Consider the following 19796-nt stretch of genomic DNA (forward strand, 5'->3'; position numbering starts at 1 on the left):
GGTCAGTGCAGTTTATATTTGGGCCTTCAGTGGTCCTACGCCTGAATCAACCAAACCCTCAATTATTTCATAGCTATAAAATATTTACTGCAGCTATAGATGCGACACAAATTTTAAAAAAGCATTGATAATGACCTCATAACGTTGCAATAACATTTCAGAATACCGTCACATTTTGCCCTCCAAAAATCGTAAACCAGTGAAAGCTGTCGGGCCCTGCTGTTGAACAAAATAGTGTGTTGTGTCACCCTGACCCGAGTGTCATGGCCGCTTTCTTGTGTCCCGTTTCATCTCGAGGGACGAAATCATGACCAACTTAGGTGCTGAGGTGCTTAACTTGTTTGGGTGTTTGGGCATTTGGGTTGGCCATGGTCCCCCAAAGCATTTTGTGTGTTTCTTTTGCTACTTTTTCCATTTTTTAATGTTCTTTGTTTTTGTGTATGTGTTTGTCTTGCTGTTGGTCACCCCTCTCGAGGGATATGACCAGGGAATATAGATAGATAGATAGTACTGACGATATCTGGCATAGTTTTTTTTTATTTATTTAGGGCTGATAATGTCCATTCAACCGAACCAGTAGACATGGGGATCTTTTTCTTCACCTTTTCGCTGTGATATTTCCATTACTGCCCCTTGCCAATCATAGTTTGTGAAACCGGTGATGTTTTCCAAGGCCTGCAAGCAGGTGCTTCCTCGCCAACTCTGAATTTTATCATTGCTTATTGGTTATGCCTCAGGTCCAGTAAAAATTATTGCGAAGACCTCCAGGTAAAATTCTGACCCTGGAAACAGGAAATAACTGAAATGAGAACAGTAAAAACCTTAAATATGAAAGCACACGTCCGGAAATGGTGCAAACACAATATGAGCATCCTACTGATATTTTGAATTTATGCATAAAACATTCACTCAATGTACGGTAATTAAAAACGGAATATTGCAAGACCAGGGAGGAATAGATAAGGGTTTTTGAAACAGATACAATATTAAGACTACTAAAATTCTAATTAGTGACTACAGATTAGTGAGCAGTGCTGACTTTGATGATGTAGACGACAACATATTGCTTAATCGTCTGGAAAAATGGATTGGTATCTCAGGAAACCATTCTCTCGTGGTTAAGATCATACCGAGTGTTGGGCACGTTACTTTGGAAAGTAATCAGTTGTAGTTACTCACTACTTCTTAGTTGGTAACTGAATTACTCTCCAGTTAAAGCAACTAGTTACAAGGGAAATAAACTAGTTCTGTTACTTTAAGAAAAGGTTGTCGTATGTCAAATAATTTGAAATGTTCTGAGCAGTATTTGAGCTAGTTGAATAGAGAACAGACAGGTAGTTGTGCTATAGAACCTTGTAATATTTATTGCCCCTCACCAGCAATTGATTTATCCTACACTTGAAGTGCAACAAATATAAACAGTAAACAATACAATGAAATGGCAATCAGCAGTATAAAATGAGTTAAAAGATTAAATGCAAGAAAATGGGGGAAAAAAAGAAACAAAAAACTTGACATTTTTGTTTAAATACATTAACACTGAAAACACAGAAAATACAATTACAATATTTATAAATCTACACAAAAAAAATACCAAACAATGTAATCATAAAAATGGTATGAGGTTTGCCAAGGAGGGGAAGGCCGCCGTTGCCGTTCTACAGCCAAAGTAACACAACACTTTTGACTGTCAGGAACAGTAACGTTGGAAAAAATAATTGGTTGGATTACCCAGTTACTAAAAGAAATCACGCTGTTATCTCGCAGCATTATTCTCATCACTGGTCCTACCTTTAAGACAGGATGGAATGTGTTACCTACGACAATCTAATATTTTAATGTCACCGGTGGGCTCGGAACATAGCCCCTTTCTTTTTGGGATTTATTTGCTTCAGCTTGGTGATTTTATCCGCAAGTATAATATTAATTTCCATTTCTATGCAGAAGACACTCAACTTTATCTGCCACTGGGGAAACCTGCTCAGTCAAGTTGTGGAAATTGAGGCCTACCTTACTGAGGTACAAAGATGGATGTCACTTAATTTTTTTTCGCCTTATCCCAGAAAAAAACTAGATATTGATTGGTGGTCCAGCTCATTGTTGTGACTTGTTCTCAAACACTGCTCTGAACCTTGACAAATGAAATATCACACAAAGTACCTCGGGCAAAAATCTACGCGTTATACTGGGTCCTAATCCGTCGTTTCAGTTACATGTGAACAATTTTACTAGAACAGCTTTCTTCCACCTTTGTATTATTGTGGAGATTCGCCCAATGCTGTCGAAATAAGATTCTAAGATTATAATTCATGCATTTATTACTTGTCAGCTTGATTACTGTAGTGTATTGATTTCTGGTCTTTTGATGCCTAGCGGCTGGTTTCAAAATGCGGCAACAATGCTTTTGACTGAGACAAGGAAGTTTGACCATACTGGACTGTCTCAGAAAATTAGAATATTGTGATAAAGTTCTTTATTTTCTGTAATGCAATTAAAAGAACAAAAATGTCATACATTCTGGATTCATTACACATCAACTGAACTATTTCAAGCCTTTTATTATTTGAATATTGCTGATTTTGGCTTACAGCTGAAAAAAACTCAAAAATCCTATCTCAAAATATTAGAATACTTCCTCAGACCAAGTAAAAAAATAATTTTATAACAGCAAAACTAAATCAAACATTTGAAAATGTCCATTGATGCACTCAGTACTTGGTTGGGAATCTTTTTGCACGGATTACTGCATCAATCCGGCGTGGCATGGAGGCAATCAGCCTGTGGCATTGCTGAGGTGTTATTGATGCCCAGGATGCTTCGATAGCGGCCTTCAGCTCATTTGCATTTGTAGGTCTGGTGTCTTTCATCTTCTTCTTAACTATACCCCACAAATTCTCGATGGGGTTCAGGTCAGGGGAATTAGCAGGCCAATCAAGGACAGTGATGCCATGGTCAGTGCACCAGTTACTGGTGGTTTTGGCACTGTGGGCAGGTGCCAGATCATGCTGGAAAATGAAATCCTCATCTCCATAGAGCTTTTCAGCAGATGGAAGCATGTAGTGCTCTAAAATCTCTTGGTACACAGTTGCATTTACTCTGGACTTGATGAAACACAGTGGACCAACACCAGCAGCTGACATGGCTCCCCAAACCATTGCTGACTGTGGGAACTTCACACTGGATTTCAAGCAACTTGGATTTTGCTCTTCCCCAGCCTTTCTCCAGACTCTGGCGCCTTGACTTCCAAATGAAATGCAAAACTTGCTTTCGTCTGAAAAGAGGACTTTGGACCACTCTGCAACTGTCCAGTGCTTCTTCTCCATAGCCCAAGTCAGACGCTTCTTCCGTTGTCTTGAGTTCAGAAGTGGCTTGACCATGGGAATACGGCTATTGTAGCCCATTTCCCGGACACGTCTGTGAACTGTGGCTTTTGATACCTGGACTCCAGCTTCAGCCCACTGTCTTTGAAGCTCCCCCAAATTCTGGAAGCGGCTCTTCGTCACAATTTTGTTAAGGCTGCGGTCATCTCTCTTGGTTGTGCAGCGTTTCCGGCCACATTTTTCCCTTCCAACAGACTTTTTGTGGATATGCTTTGAAACTGCACTCTGTGAACAGCCTGCTCTTTGAGAATTTTCCTCTTGTGTCTTACCCTCCTGATGGAGGGTATCAATGATGGTCCTCTGGACAGCAGTCTTCCCCATACTTGTGATTTAGTTTACTGAACCAAGCTGAGTGTTTTTAAGGCTCAGGAAACCCTCGCAAGGTGTTTCGAGTTAATTAGATGATTCAGGTGATTAGTTGAATAGCCTACTTGTATACTTTTTCATGATATTCTAATATTTTGAGATAGGATTTTTGAGTTTTCTTAAGCTGTAAGCCAAATTCAGCAATATTAAAATAATAAAAGGCTTGAAATAGTTCAGTTGATGTGTAATGAATCCAGAATGTATGACATTTTTGTTTTTTTAATTGCATTACAGAAAATAAAGAACTTTATCACAATATTCTAATTTTCTGAGACAGTCCAGTATATTAGGTAAGTTTGAGACTGGGTGGTAATATTGTAATATGTTAGTCTGGAGAGGGATTGCCGCCACCAGGCTGTACTTGCCCAAGACTCACCACAGGAAATGGAGCCCCTACGACCTTTGTGGTTAAGGCATCCAACCAACTATCCCTAATTATATGTTTAAAAAGCTTGGATGATTTGAGTTTCTTATCTGTGGTTTCAACTTCCAATTCAATTGTCTGATTTTCACAATTAAATTCTGCAGTTCTCGGAATTCTGTGTATAACTAGTCACCATACTAGATTACCCTCTGGAATAGCAGCTTCGTTACTAACTAGGAACAAATCATTATTTGAAAAGCATGGTTTGAGAGGGACATATATGGTCAACATCACTTGGATGGACATGGTGGATGATAAAAGAGGAATATTAAGTTATTATTTAAAATTCAAATGGTATTTCCATCCAGGCAAATTCGATTTTAACAAATTAGTGGATGCCATCCAAAACAATTTGTCTCTAAAACAGCTGAAATCTCAACAAAACCCCCCGCATACCTCTACTCCTTTTACAGGGAATATCAACTTTGGATACCAAATGCAATAATAATCTTACAAGTCAATCATTAACCAAGATCTCACTTTCTGAGAAACAAACCAAATAGGAATACATAATAAATGTGATGACACTGTGATAGATTGAGAAACATGTATTTAAAGTTACTTATAGCGCCCCAAAGTTAAAGAAACACACTTTAGAATTATTTTTATCAAATGAATGATTGAAATCACGTTTTCAAATTGAAGATAACATCAATGCTGGTTTGAAACCACTGACCATATGTTTCTCCTCATGTCAAATTATACATAATTTCTGGCAAGATATTCAGGTCTGGATTCTGTCATATCCACCTTTCCCACTACCTTATAGAGATCATATTACAATCTGACTTCGCATACAAAACATGAACAAGAGCATAACATTTTATTGTAATTGAAGCAAAACATTTTATCCCCCCAAAATATCCACCCACTCTTTAAAATGTTATTACTAATTGGTTTTCTGTTGAATCTGTGAAATTGATTAACCATTTAAATGTGCAAATGTACCATTTTCCGTTTTACCTTGTTTAATTTCGTTGTTTTTGCTGTATTTCTTTAGCTTTTTGTTCCCTTTAAAATAGATAATTTTGTTGCGTTAGTGTTTACGCCAATTTTGTTTGTAAGGATGCAGTGTTCAATTTAGTTCAAAAAGCATTAGGAAAAGAAAAATGGAGCAAAACTGCCCCCTCTTGTGGCAAAATAATTTTAAGTAATATAATTTCAAGTGATGAGACGTGACACGTAAAATGCAGTAGAAAGACACTTTTATTGTTCCAGAGGATTGTGTTATATGTTCATCACATCCAGACATTAAAGACATGAGTAGTTGTAGAGTAAGTCCTAAACATGTTCTCTCACACGGTCATATGAATGAAGTTTACACCCATACGGACATCACTGCGGAAGCTGGAGCAGCGAGCTCTGTCCTGATGGGAGATAGGTGACATTTCTTGCGCGAGACAGCTGCAAGGCAACCTCCTCAGCTGCTTCAAGTTTGCGCAGCTCAACCAGGCCGTCACCGGCTTCCATGAGAGAATTTGCGATAAGCAGGGCAGCCTGGGAGTCACCTTCAGCTGAGATAATAGCAGCCTGCTTCAATTGTTCCGCCTTAAAAAATGAAAACATTTGAGGGATGCTTAATTCCATGCAAATTATACACATAGAGCACGAAATAGTGAGAAGCAGGTACCTTTTCCACAACAAATCTGGCTCTCTCTGCCTCCTGTTGGGCCACCTGTTTCATCTCCACAGCCTCGGTGAACTCCTTACCGAACGTCAAGTGTGTCTGAAAGAATGCAAAAAACAAACACCCACACTCAGACATTCAGAATGCAGACATAAATAAGAGCATGCAAGCTTCTTAACAGAGGAGCATCTATGCTGCTTTTAAAGAAGTGAGGCAGGCAATAGCGCTGCTCAGTTTCGTCAATCTCATGTCACGCCCCCAAACAAAATTGTGCTTTGCGATTTGGACGGAAAAAATAGGAGTGCTTGGCACATCATGGATTCTCAAGTGCATTAACAACACCCCAAGAATTCATCCTGCAGTGTTAGCTCTGTTGTATGCAGATTTGCTTCAATCAATTAAAAAAACAAAACTAATCCCAACAACATTTTACGAAATTAAGCGCAAATATCCACTTAGAAAGCATGCAGAAAACAATGAATAGAAGTCTATGGCACACCAGCCTGATAATTCAAGATTAACGGCGGTGATACTGCCTTGTGATGGTGTACATATGGAATCTGCTCTTACAGGAAAACCGGAAGTACACTGGCTAAAACTATCAAGTTAGGTTTGTTTTATTTATACGTAAAATCAGTAATTATTTCGACAAACAACTACTTAACAATCAACTACTTCATTTTTTTAGAGCAACGGTACTTTTACCTTTCATTATGCATCTCCCCTGAAAAAACGAAACCCAGCTACCGTGAATGTAACTAATGGACCCCGAAACGTGAAAGAACCGTTGTTCTAAAGGGACACAGTAATAATTGACCAGTAGATGCCGCTGTATTGTGTGGTGCAAACAAAACAAGTGCTACAAAGCACAACGAAGAAAACAAACCGCACAATTTTTCTTCTCATTTTTGCCCAGATTTTCACAGGACTATTTTTGCCGGTACCTGAAGGATGGCTAACAATCATGTCAGCTCCTTTTATGTGAGCCCCAAAAGATAAATTTCACAACCTAAAAGTATTTTCATAAAATTAATATTTACATGGTAGTTCTCATATTTTTACTAATTATTCAAACCAATATTTTTTTCTTAAGAAAGATGTTTTTTTTTTCACCACGAGAAAGTGTTAAATAATACACAATGTCCCTAAAAGTCTGCTACATTTGAATAATATGGTTGTTTTTGAATCTCCTTTTCCCCACACATTAAAGAATTATGAGAGATATTTTAAAAACTTTAAAGTAGGCAACTCAAAAATGTAATAAGTTACTTTTAAAATCAATGTCCCCCGTAATGGATGACTGGTGTGAAAATCATGATCATAAACACCATTTCTAAACCCTGCCCTTAAATACCATGTACCGTATTTTCCGCACTATAAGGCGCACATAAAATCTGATTTTTTTTTAAAAAGCTGACTATGCGCCTTATAATCCGGTGTGCCTTATATATGGATCAATATTGAATTACAAGGTCTCGCAACTAAGAGAAGCAGCAACCGATTCCATTTTTCGCGTAGAAGAAGTAGTGCGCTGTGCATACTGGGAAATATTAAACAACGATTCTCTTTTATTTGTGCGTTTGTATAAAGACCCTGAAATGGCTCCTATTGAGAGACACGCTTATAACGCAGAGTTTAAACTCAAGGCGATCAGTCACGCAGTAGAACACGGAAATAGAGCAGCAGCGAGAGAGTTCAACATTAATGAATCGATGGCCAAGTAAGGAAGACTAAACAAAGTGTCCGTGGCAATAAAGCGAGATAGCCACAGTTAGAGGACACACTTGAACAGTGGGTTGTTGAACAAAGAGCAGCAAGTAGAAGTGTCAGAACAATAACTTTTCGAATGAAGGCAACAGCGCTGGCACGGGAACTTAACATTAAAGAATTCAGAGGTGGTCCTATTTGGTGTGTGTTTACGTTTTACATTTTACAGTTATTATGTTATTGCTTTATTGTTATTGTTTTGCACATTACGAGTGTCACTATATTGCGATTGCACTAACCGTATCAGACGTTTTTTTGCGTGTTGACTAAATGGAGGAAAAGTAAAATGTTATGCCTTGCTGTTGTTCAAAGATGTTAAAGATGTGTCACGAAAATGCTTTACCTCAGAGAAAATAATAAAACAGCTGTTTATTCATTTTGGGAGTGAATGAAGATTGTGGAAAGCTTGTTTGTTATCTATTAATAAAGTTTGACTGACCTATCGGACTGTTTTGTTGACATTCCCTTTAGCGCGGCACCATCTAATGGTTGCATAACGTAACTACATCCTCTACTGTAGCCAAGTCAAGTCACATTTATTTATATAGCCCTTAATCACAAAAATGTCTCGAAGGACTGCACAGGATTACAATTACAAAATTGCACAATTACCTGATCTTAAACCAGCATGCACTTATAGCGCCTTATAGGGGTGCGCCTTATGTATGGAAAAAGTTTAAAAATATATCATTCGTTGAAGGTGCGCTTTATAACACAGTGCGCCTTATAGTGCGGAAAATACGGTACTCTTTACTTCCTACCAATGAAACATCATCCAAGATGAGGCCGAATGTGGAAGCTCTTTCTGTCAGGTCCTCGCTGACCTGGCGAGACACAAGCTCCCTCTGCGTGATGAGCTCACCAGCATCAAAACGAGCCTTAAAGAGAAGGAAACCCATAGGGTTAGTTTTAACTAATTAATTTGATTAAACTCACGACCAGAAAACCATTTAAATGCACGCACCACTACAGCCTTCAGAACCTCCGTGGTGATGGATGGAAGCACTCTTTCGTCGTAGTCCTCACCAATGCTGGTGAAAATGCGTGGGAGCTGACTGCTCACCGGCCGGAAGAGAATACGTAATGTGATGTTGACATTCTGAAGATCTTTGAGAGAAAGTGTAAAAAATGACCAACAAGTTACAGGGCATTCTGGCAATAATTACTTTGAGAGTCAAGCCCGCAACGAACCTTTGCTTCCTGTAATGACGGGCACATTTCGCGGACGGGAGCGACAATCAAAAATGATGGGCTTTTGTACCCAAGGGATGAGAAAGTGCGTGCCCTCGCTAACGACTGCATCCTGCACACCACGAAACCGGTCAAATATCACTGCCTGGTGCCCTGCATCAACTGTATCAGAAACAAAAGGAGAGGGAGTTCATGAGCATGAGGAATCAAGAAAAATATGCCTCATAAGTCCACAGTGAGATTTTAGTCCGTAAAATGTTTGAAACTTATCATTCAGGCTGCGGCACTAGAGAGTAAACAAATCACACTCACAGTAAATAAACAGCCATATGGATTGGTTATTCATTGTGCTTTACACTTTACATTCTTCATGGACAAATTTGAGCACTTTTTGAATATTTTCAAAGCCAAATTTCCAGGTCCATAAAAAGAAGAAATCCTGTGTGAATCATGTATTTTGTAGAGACACAAATGTAGCTGCGATCTTGCGTAGATATTTTTATTAAGAGGTATGATTTTACATATTAAATAAATTGCGAATATATTCATGGATCTGAAAAGAACGCGTGTGAATATTTTTTAGAAAAATATCTCCCCATAAGTGTTGGGTAAAATGATGGTGATATATAGCTTACACTATCAGTTGCAGGAAGTTTTTCCCGTTACAAGTTAATACTGGAAAAGGCAGCCTTATTTATTTACATGGCCTATAATAAATGTCCATAATTGAGATGAAATCCTTGCACTTATACAAATTTCATAGTGTCCTGATTAGGTATATGCACCCGTAGGGTTAATAACGCTTCATACCCGGGACAATGCAATACAAACAAATGCCGTTAATTAGGAGGAAAGCACAAACATAATGGCAAAGTGAAGACATCAGAGAGCAGTGTTGGTGTAACTTTTAAGCAGACTTGTTCAGAAACATGGCAACAATTTTAAGCATTTACAAGTGCTTCACCAAAATTCAAGCACTTTTCAATAGTTGAAGACACCACATTAAAATCGAAGCATTTTCAAGGATTTCAAGAACCTGTGTACTTGCACAGGGCACACCACAGGAAATGACGTACATACTTATGATCCAAATCATTATAGAATAGAATAGAATATACCTTTATTGTCATTGTTACAAATGGGCTAACATATTGTGACAACGAAATTGGGCATGACACTCCAGTTTTACACATTCATAGTGAGGTATGAGCAAGAAGATAAAGGAACAGAGAAGATAATGTTATAAGACAAGGGGGATAAGGCTATAGTTATAATTTACATGGTATTTACACAAGAAATGTTGGCATGTGGGATGTTACATACAGGGTTGTCGTGATAACGTTGGTATCGTAAGGGTTGTGCAATATTGCATTTGGTGCAAAGTCATCATAGTGCAAAAATAGTCAGCATATGCATTGGTGCAAACATAGACATCATAGTGCAGAAACAGGAAATGGTCAGACATTGTGCAATTTGAGCATTAAATATATATTATATATTATATATTATATATATAAACAAGTGAGTTCTAGTATTGATGTCCCTACCTGGAAATACTGGTCAAGTATTGTCAGTTACGACTGTCAGCAGATTAATTAGCTGATAATTACTTATGCTTTAGCTAAACATAGCCATATCTGTCTTGGAGACTCACCATTGAAAAGAGCCGAGTTCACAACACTTCCACCTATGGCCAGCGCCAGTCCCAGTTTACCAATCGATTCAAATAACTTGGCCATTGTGAAAAATCAGATGTTACTGGGAAAAAGAACAAATAAGGAATTGAGTTGCAGTGTCCGTTTGATCAATTCTAGGTCACGGATTAATGACTTGGGCCCGGGCATACTGAAGGCATCAACTGCTAGCTGGTTGATTAGCTTGTCAATTGAGCAGTTAACGGAAATGCGGTAAAATGAACAAATAAAAAATACGTATGATTTAGCACTCGGAAGAAAGGACAAATAACTTAAATAGAACCCCAAAGTAACTTGAGGACAGAAGGCGTATCATTTGGTAATGAGCTTTCAAGTAGGCTGATCTACCAATGCACTGAAAAATATTAATGGGATAAAATATATTAAAAAAAGATTTTTGACTATCAAGACTACAATAGTTGTAGCAAAACAAACATTTGAGCCATTACTCACTTGGATTTTACTAAAGCGTATGACCTCCACCGGACAAGACGTGCAGCACATGAATTTACTGGGTTATTGCGCATGCGCGATTTCTCACATTTCTTCTTCTGCGTTCTTTGACTTCCTCATACGTAACATTTTTCTCCCGGTTGATTTACCTGTAAAAATAAAAGTCTGATGTAAAAAAAAATCAAAATAAAAAAAATATATATATACGACGGTATACACGTTGAATTATTTTTGTCAGCGAGTGTAAAAATAAAATTAAACATTTGCTATAATGCAAAAGGTACGGTGTTTGTTTTTTCCCCCTCTCAGATACATGCGTTTGTTTCATTGAGTCTTTCAAAGCAAGCTTAGAGCGGACAGAGTTTGCCTATTTAAATCAACCAAATTTATAATTTTGTACAAAGGCTTAACTTGTCTTTGCATTATGAAAACCGTGCGCTTCGATCGCTCCCTGACACCGACAGGACAAACCAGTTTCACTTTTGTCAACTTGCTCTGCACTGAAAAATTAGAAGACAGATACAATTCAACCAAAAACTATCCCAAATATTCCACTTGCAGGTAATATGGCGTTTCTATTTGAGTAACTTGATTTCAAACTTATAAACTCGTTTCTGAGAGACTACTAACTGTATGTTGTCTTGCTTCCTGCATCTGGAATTCTGTAAACAAGCATGATTATTTTCCCTTACAGAAATGGGCTAAAGAGTAATGCATAGTTCTGGTATTTTGTTGTAATTGTCGTTGTCAATTAGGAAGTGTGTATCACTCACTGATATATGCATTTGTAACAGTCGAAATGGCACAACTGCACCATTTACATTACATAAAAGCTAGAAAAAACAGGGTCACAACTGTTGTGTTCATAATGTTATTTAATCTCTCTGCCACTCTGTAAATAGTTCTCTATTTAAATTTACCTTGAACTAAAACAGTATACTTTAGGAATATTTAACAGATTCTACTTGATATTAACTTCACAAAAGTATAATGGGAGTTTACTTGACTTTTAGTACAACGTATTAAGTCAAGCACAAAATAAACTTAAAGCAGATTGTTCAAGTATTCCCACAAATGACCATTGTGGCCTGAAATGTTTTACTACACTACATTCACAAATCCAGACAAGCTTAGTTGTACCCAGATAAAATCGAGTATACTTGCTCAACAGGCTTGGGTAGGTTTACTTTAACTTGATTACTTTCAATTACTTTTGGATTAATCCAATACCAAATATGCAAATAAAAGACAAAATAAACTAAATATTATTGAAACATGAATATTTTGTTTGTACATGATTCAATTGTTTGTTTGTTTGTAAATGATTCAAATTGAATCTTTTCTTCCGGCGCCGTCACGAATGGCAGCCACTCCAGCAGCTCCCGTGTTATTTTCGATTGTTCTCAGCTCAGGGATGCTGCTGGAAATGTGAATTTCCCTTTGGGGATGAACAAAGTATCTATCTATCTATCTATCTATCTATCTAAATATGAATAAAATTATGACTCACAACACGTGGTAAGCTTTCTCTCCTAGCTTTGATCTCCGGCAAAACTAACATAAAATGCGACAGAAACAAAATGAAAATAAATCCAAACAGCTTGCCAACATCATTTTTGCCGTTCCATGTATTCCGTTACTCCCCGAGCCTTCACAAAATTTAGTAATTTTACTCATATTTAGTTTCTTTTGTCTTTTATTATCATATTTGGTATTGGAGTAATCCAAAAGTAATTGAAAGTAATCAAGTTAAATTAACCCTACCCAACCCTGTTGCTCAAGTACACTTCTGATATGCTGTACTGTATTACATTTTGTAAGCTTTAACTGTTTTGATTCTCATATTTTGAATTCTTAAATAATTTCTCAGTCTCAGCAGATGGCAGAGGCGTGCAGGACTGTGCAAGTGAGTGGCCTGCCTGCAGATGTTGAAGAAGAGCGACTGATTGATAAATTGTCTGCATACTTTCTGCGACCCAAAAATGGCGGAGGGGAAATAGAATCTATTATTATTCATGAGACAAAGCCCTACCGTGTCCTTGTCCAGTTTGAAGACAGTGAAGGTCAGTGTTAAAGTTGGTTCGTTGCACACCTCTACCAAAGCTGTTCATTTATGTTCTGAATCAGTGAGGATACTTCCCTAGTTGCAAGTGATCCTTAATAGCTTGAAATATTTAGAAAAATAACCATTGCTCTCTCTATCAAATAGTAATCGAATACAAATAAAAGCCATATGTGTTCACCAAAGGACAAACCTAGTTGTGAATAAAATTAAGATCATAAAACATGTAAGCATGGATTTGCTGTAGCAGCAAATGTTATTGACCGTCAAACTAATTTGAATTTTCTTGCAAATATGTCTAACGTACCCAGCAATTGTCAAATGTTAATAACCCAGCATTTTTTTCACAAAGTCGGCTTGCGCATATAGTAGGTTAGTTGAAATTGCAAACTATTAGCAACTTCATTGTATCAGTATGGTAAAAAAAGTAATTATTGTTTATTGATATTATTGGTAAGTATTGATTAGTTTGTCTGCATGGTTTCTCATCAGCATTTGCTGCGTAAGCCCAAGGCCTATGCTCAACATTTTTGCAAAGGTGTTAAAATATACTGAATGTTCCTGTCAAAAATGTTAACTGGACTTTGGCAGTTCAAAGCAAAAAATTTTGACTAAAGCTTCAAAGAAATAATAAAATACGTGGAGAAAAATGCATACTGTACCATGCCTCCTTTTAATCATATGTTGATTGTCACCCAGTTGCCCAGCAAGTCATTAAACATGGTCAACACTCTCTCAAAGTGGATGGGAAGGAATATATGCTCTCTGTCAGTGAGCATCACCAAAGCAAGGACCCCAACAAGGTACCTAATGAATAAAAGAGAACAAACTGAGTTAAATGTCATTCACCTGTAGAGTAATTTTTGTTCACATTTAAGAACATAGAAATTCTCTAGGTCATAATCTTTTTCCTAAGCACTGGAATTAGTCAAACCAAAAAGGAGCCTCTGTTCATTTTTGGGCATGACTTCTTGAGATGTTTTTGTGACTCTGTTTGTGGTACCATGCGGGGTTGTGGCTTAAATGTAGCAGGTCAAGATGATATTTCAGAGGTCACTGGTTCAATTCCAGCTACTGGCCTCCCTGTGTGAAGTTAGCATGTTCTGTTGTTGCCTGAGTGGGTTTGTTCTGAGTACTCCACTATCCTCCCACGTCCCAATATCCCGCATAACAATTTGCTGGCAATCAGTTAAGCCGGCTGCCCAAAATAAGCTGGGATAGGCTCCAGTGCCCACTCTTGACCCTTCTGAGAATAGTGGCTTAGGATCTTGATGATTTGATACTCTTGATACTGTTGAGTTGCTAATCGTATTTCATGTTCTTTTGGAAGATAAGTTGAATACAAATGAAATGTTTAGGTATCTAAAAAAGTATTTAGGAAGCTCTAAATGCACGTTTTCCCATTTCTCCAAGGTCATCATAAGCATAACAGCAACTGTCGACTACAGTCAGATACCTGAGGGCAGAAGCATGTTGACTCGTTTGCTCGGGCACTACCCTGATGTTGAGGCAAGCTGGAACTCAAATAAGAAATTGTGCCAGCTGTGTGGTCCCTATACCAAAGTGCAGTCATTTTTGGCCTATCTGCTTGGCCCAAATCCTGTAAATCTACAAACACTCAAGATCTCAGGCTCTGGTCAATCTTCTGTTAGCCATTCAAAATATCAAATTATTAATCCAAGTAAGAAAGTGGATGAAAAAGAATTTACTGCTAGTCGTATCAATCCAGAGGAGGACCTTTCATTGATAGTGGATGCAGATGTCTTCCAGTATATGCAGAAGTGCCATCAGCATAAATACCAGCGCCTGCAGAGTCAGCATGGCATTGAGGTGGTGGACGTGACCAATCAAGGGATCACTACTCTGTTTCTTCAAGTAATAACTCGAAAGAGTTGCAAGGAGCAAGAGCGCATAGAGCTCATGAAAAAGGCAATAAGTGAGCTATACCAGGAAAGCGAGAGAAGGATGTGTCAGGTTACACTACGAAAGAGTGACCTGGACCCAAGGGTGGACCTACGTCAAGCAATTGAGAGTCTACCTGTCAGATTTCCTAAGCTTCTTTTCAGTGAAGATCACAGCTCCATCTTACTCATCGGTGATAGTAGCGATGTGTCTGAGGCCAAGCAATTTCTCCTTCAGGAACGTCAACTGATGAAAAGAGAACACATCACAAGTCCTATAGGAAATCCCTCTTTTTTCCAAATTTCTGACGAGGAGCGTGGCAACCTTGCTGGGTCTCAGTCTGTCTCAAGAATCATAGATAATAGGGAAGGTCTTATTCGGCAACCGGAGAACGTGAGAAGGTCCAAAAGTTTCCAAATGTATCACCATACAACAGACTTTGAAAACTCTGATGAAATATTAAAAATTCCTTCGGGAGACTTGGCAATACAAGGAACCTCAAATGCAAGCAGGGGTTCCACTCATGAGTTGCAAGTATCTGGAAATATGCAAAGAGCTTTAATGAGGAGTAAAAGCACATCAAACTTTCCTTCTAAAATGGGAAAATCTTTCAGCAGTGATAGTCCACTACCTAAACCTGGTAAAGACCACACTGGACCCATAGCGAGGAGAGCTGTCAGTTTTTTAGGAACAACTAAGAGGGGATTTCAAATAAATAAAGATTCCTCTGTATCTCTGCTTAGAGCAAGGCATTCAAACTTGAAGGATCAAACACAGAGGGACCTACATGAAATCCACCATGCAGAAGTTATTGTGTCCACCATTATGTGGATTCATATTAAAGAGGTCTACAGCACTCAAGTGGAGGTGCTGACTTGTAACCTGCAGCTTAATGAAGGAAAACTACAGGATACTGACCAGTCTTTAATCAGTATTAGTGGCTCAGAGCTGTCTTCCGTCACTGCCTGCCAGCTTACTTTGCAAAAACTGGTTGACTTCATCAGTGCAGATTTCTGCATGCAAGAAGTTCACTTGTCTGAGCTCGGCATCAGCAACAAGGACTATGAAACCGTGCATGCATGCTGTACAGAACTACAGCAACGGTATGTGAAGATTAGTATTCAGATGAAAGGGAATGTTTTGTATTTAACCGGTCCGAAATCGTTGTGTGGTCTGGTGGCTGCCAAAGTGCAGGAGGTCTTTTCTGCAGACACCACCCAAATGGAAAAACAGAAAGACTATAATAGCCCTTCAATAGATGGGCAAGTAAACGAAGATGATCTTCAATTTTTATCAGAGAGACAGTCAGATTCAGCAACGCAGGATAAGTTCTCAAACCATGTGAAAAACCTTTCAAAGACTAAGTTTGTCAATGTGGCCAACACCCAAGTGGTAACCAAGAAAAACTCTGTCTTAAAGACATTAGAAATGGCAAGTATTGTGGATATACAAGAGACGGCCCATGGGAATATGCAGAGCCCTGAACTTGTTAATGGCATTGGGCCACTGACATCCAAAAACAACAAAGCTCCATCATCTGACAGAAGAGAAGCCTACCTAGATGTCATCTGCGTATGTGGGGAGGCTAACACCCCAATGAATAAAACTGACTGCGGGGTAGTAATGTGCACCAAGTGCCTAGACGCTGTACATGTACATTGCAGAGTGTGTCACAGTAAACCACTATGTCCGGCACCGTCTGGAATCCAGGGCATGATGAACCACTGCAAACTCAACTTCAGCCTGCCTGGTCACAGCAAGCATGCCACTATAAAGGTTACCTACCTCATTCCTGATGGTATACAAAAGGTGGGAATCTCTTTTTACAACCGTTATTTCCTGAATACAATTAGTTAATTTGTGAATTGTTGTCCATTGCTGCATTATAATTCTATGTGCTGCAGTAAAATGTGTTGACACTGTTATTGACATAAATATGGAAATGTTTAAGAATGTGTGAATCATCCTGTAAGTAAGAATAAGATATTTGTTGCTGGTTTCCATTATTTTAACCAAAGAGACTGTGATCAGCGGCAAGAAATAGGATGACTTTGTTAAGTGAAGCACACCACTTTTCTTACCTAAATATCATATCCATGACACAGTCGCCTGGAACACAACACTTGTATGGGCGGCAGTAGCTCAGGAGGTAGAGCGGTCGTCTTGGGATCAAGGGATCCCAGTTCGAATCCCGGCCTGTCCGTGTTACATGTCGAAGCGTCCTTGGGTAAGACACTGAACCCCTAATACCCCCAATAAGCAGGTTAGCGCCTTACATGGCTGCAAGGCCGCTATTGGGAAATGTGGGGGTTTTTAAGGGTTATTGATCTATCTTCGTTATTCATTATCCATTATCCGTTATCGGTCAGTTCATAATACGCTACAAAGCCTAGGAGCCGGGACACTTACTCTCAGCCAAAAGGCCAAGCTAAGGTCCTAGCCCTAAAGCCTTGCTGCGATTATTGCGAATGCACCGTTCCCGGAGGTACTGCAATACCGGGCCGATGCGTGGAGTGGACAGAGCAAGCTCATATTCCATCTCCGAAATGCAAAAATCAAAGATAGTGACTTCATAGAAAGTACACAAAAGGCCAAGCTAAGGACTTAGCATCAAGGCCAAAGGCCAAGCTAAGGACCTAGCATCAAGGCCAAGTTAAGGTCCTGGCGTTAAGGCATTGGTAAGAAATGTTAATATATGAAACATATTTAAGCACATTGTAAAGCGCTTTGGGAAGTCATTGACTTGAAAAGCGCTATATAAATGCAGATCATTTCATTTGTGCCCTTACAACTCTTTAGCCTGATGACACTTGACCTAGTTCTTCTTTACAACAAGATTTATCAAAGAGAGTAGTGTAGTACTTTATACCATTGACTGGTTGCAAATAATTCTTATAACCATGTTGCAAGGAGTAAATGTCTTCCACTTGCATTGCTAGGACCATCACCCTTGTCCTGGGAAGCCCTTTCAAGGTGGTGACTTTGTGGCCTTCTTCCCCGATAGTGACACGAGCAGAAAGCTTTTGCCCAGGTTGAAGGAGGCTTTCCGTCAGGGCCTTACCTTCAATGTGGTGCGCCAGGACAAAGGCTGCCAGGTTATTTGGGGCGCTATACCGCACAAGACCGGCCTTCAGGGCGAGTAAGGCTCCTGTCGAGGATGAGTTTTGCACAATAGAAATCAAAATCACAAATCTTTCTTTTTTCTTACTTCAGGAATGGTTACCCAGATTCTTCTTACTTGGAACGCCTGTCAGACATATTAACGTCGCACAGGATTGAAGGTTAACCTTCCATTTTTGGGGTTTTTGTGGTCACATTATCTGGTAACATGTTAATGGTTTTGTGTAACAATTATATTATTGATTGGGGTAGGGTAAAACATCTTTATAGGGAAGACTTAGTTTGTAACAATGCATTAAAAAAAAACATTAATAATATTATTTTGTATGAGCATAATTATCACACTAGATAATTTTGTTTATTTTTACTGTATTTGTTTTTCCCCTAACTGGATTGAAATAAATAAATAAATAAATATGCAACCCCAAATGAGCAATGTTCCCTCTAATGTTCCACGGGTCTGATCGTTCACACAAAGTCGGTGAGCAACGCTTGAAACAACAGTGAGCAATCGCAATCCCAAGTGTGGCAACTAAATCAACACAAACTTTTTCTTTTTCCGTGTTTTTTTCTATTTTTTTTTTTAATTCCTTTAAAAAAAATTGTGTTTATTTTTTTCTAGCTATTACTTTTTTCTAGCCTTTTTGTTCTCTATTTCCTTTTCCCTTTATTTCTTTTTCGGAGGCTTTTTTTCTGAATTTTTCCTGCTCTTTTTGGGTCTTTTCTCTCTCCTTTTGTTTCTTTTTTTTCTCAGCGTTTCACTACTTTTTCATTTTGGTATTTTTTTCTTTTTCGCTCGATTTCCCCCACTTCCTATAAATCATTTTGTGCATAATTTTTCATAATATTTGGTTGTGTAGGGATTAGAGAAGCAAAAACAACCTGAAGAGCTGTTCAGGATCCAAAAGAGCCGTTTCCTTTTAGTGAGCCGAGCCGAAGAAGCCGGTTCTCGAAAAACTCTACTGACTTTACTCAACTTCGTTCTACTTCAACCTTGACTTCAAAATACCGCATTTAGAACACAGCGTCAGGGGAACCTGTGTATTTTTACCTTTATGCACCGTAACCTTGACTTAGTTCGCTTCTTAATTAGCAATTTCGAGCCCTGATTTTTGTGAGCCGGCTAGATTTTCTTGTGCGCGGAAAAGCTCTGGGCAGTGCGCAATTGCACATACACGCAGCTTAGAGGGAACATTGGTAATGAGATTGATTTTGGAAACAGGTGACTTTTACTGAAACATTTGTTCATAGTAACCATGCAGTTTGCAAAAGTAGATAACGTTACATTTAGGTACAAATCTTATGATTTTAGACTAACTTGTGAGACGCCATATCCCTGCTCTGTATTGAGAGGAAATTAATTATAGAGCATCAATCGTAGTTATGGACTGGGCAGTGATTTTCACAATTTCAAAACGATTATGCTGGGATTCATAGGTATTTTTTTAAAGTACACTTTTCGGTGGTAGGGAAAGAAGCATATGTACTCATGGTATTTTTATCTGTATCAATAACTTCACAAGAATTCCGCATCAAAATGAATAAAAATGGCATTGTGAATTAATTTGATTAGTTTATCTGTCAGATAGGAACCTTAAAGGGACAGTGTGTAATTTTTAGTGCCTCTTAGTGGTACAAAAACTTTTATTCAATTAAAAAAACATTGATTTGAATACTAGGTTGTGCCTTTTCGCCTATCATACCAATGTTAAATTTTATCAAAAAAATCATAGGTTTCTTTTACATAGTGGAATTGCTACCTAAGGTCGCCACCATGTTTGCCTTGCAACTTCCTGCTACGCTGTGCTCT

The 19796-nt window shown here is 38.5% G+C and overlaps 2 protein-coding genes and 1 pseudogene across 3 annotated transcripts in view; 1 reads left to right on the forward strand and 2 right to left on the reverse strand.

Moving 5' to 3' along the window:
• Positions 1 to 5358: 5358 nt before the first annotated feature.
• On the reverse strand, positions 5359 to 11051 carry phb1 (prohibitin 1). Its single transcript, XM_088331057.1, has 7 exons — positions 10903 to 11051; positions 10410 to 10513; positions 8756 to 8917; positions 8529 to 8671; positions 8326 to 8442; positions 5801 to 5896; positions 5359 to 5718 (listed from the first exon to the last, which is right to left on the reverse strand). Exons 2-7 carry the CDS (start codon positions 10492 to 10494, stop codon positions 5506 to 5508), a joined length of 816 nt encoding a protein of 271 aa, XP_088187183.1. The 5' UTR covers positions 10495 to 10513; positions 10903 to 11051; the 3' UTR covers positions 5359 to 5505.
• Positions 11052 to 11211: 160 nt separating this feature from the next.
• LOC148373992 (uncharacterized) overlaps positions 11212 to 19796 on the forward strand; it is a 39044-nt gene continuing 30459 nt past the window's right edge. The window contains exons 1-6 of one of the 2 annotated variants that reach the window (XM_088330976.1): positions 11212 to 11463; positions 12773 to 12965; positions 13664 to 13767; positions 14378 to 16675; positions 17806 to 18005; positions 18080 to 18147. In XM_088330976.1, coding sequence (XP_088187102.1) covers positions 12782 to 12965; positions 13664 to 13767; positions 14378 to 16675; positions 17806 to 18005; positions 18080 to 18147 — 2854 coding nt within the window. In that variant the 5' untranslated portion in view covers positions 11212 to 11463; positions 12773 to 12781. Of the gene's footprint in view, positions 11464 to 12772; positions 12966 to 13663; positions 13768 to 14377; positions 16676 to 17805; positions 18012 to 18079; positions 18148 to 19796 lie in introns of those variants that run through there. The other variant, XM_088330985.1, reaches the window with a different exon arrangement.
• Positions 17330 to 17498, reverse strand: LOC148373993 (U2 spliceosomal RNA; annotated as a pseudogene).

The sequence above is a fragment of the Urocampus carinirostris genome, chromosome 1 (assembly GCF_059441175.1).
Source record: "Urocampus carinirostris isolate Australia breed hairy pipefish chromosome 1, RoL_Ucar_1.0, whole genome shotgun sequence".
NCBI classification, from domain to species: Eukaryota; Metazoa; Chordata; class Actinopteri; order Syngnathiformes; family Syngnathidae; genus Urocampus; species Urocampus carinirostris.

Coding starts and splice junctions, on each gene's coding strand:
- phb1 (XM_088331057.1), bottom strand. CDS start 10,494: ATGGCCAAGTTATTTGAATCGATTGGTAAACTGGGACTGGCGCTGGCC. Junction 5,897..8,325: donor TCTTGGATGATGTTTCATTG/GTAGGAAGTAAA, acceptor GCATTCTTTCAG/ACACACTTGACGTTCGGTAA. Junction 5,719..5,800: donor CCAGATTTGTTGTGGAAAAG/GTACCTGCTTCT, acceptor TCATTTTTTAAG/GCGGAACAATTGAAGCAGGC.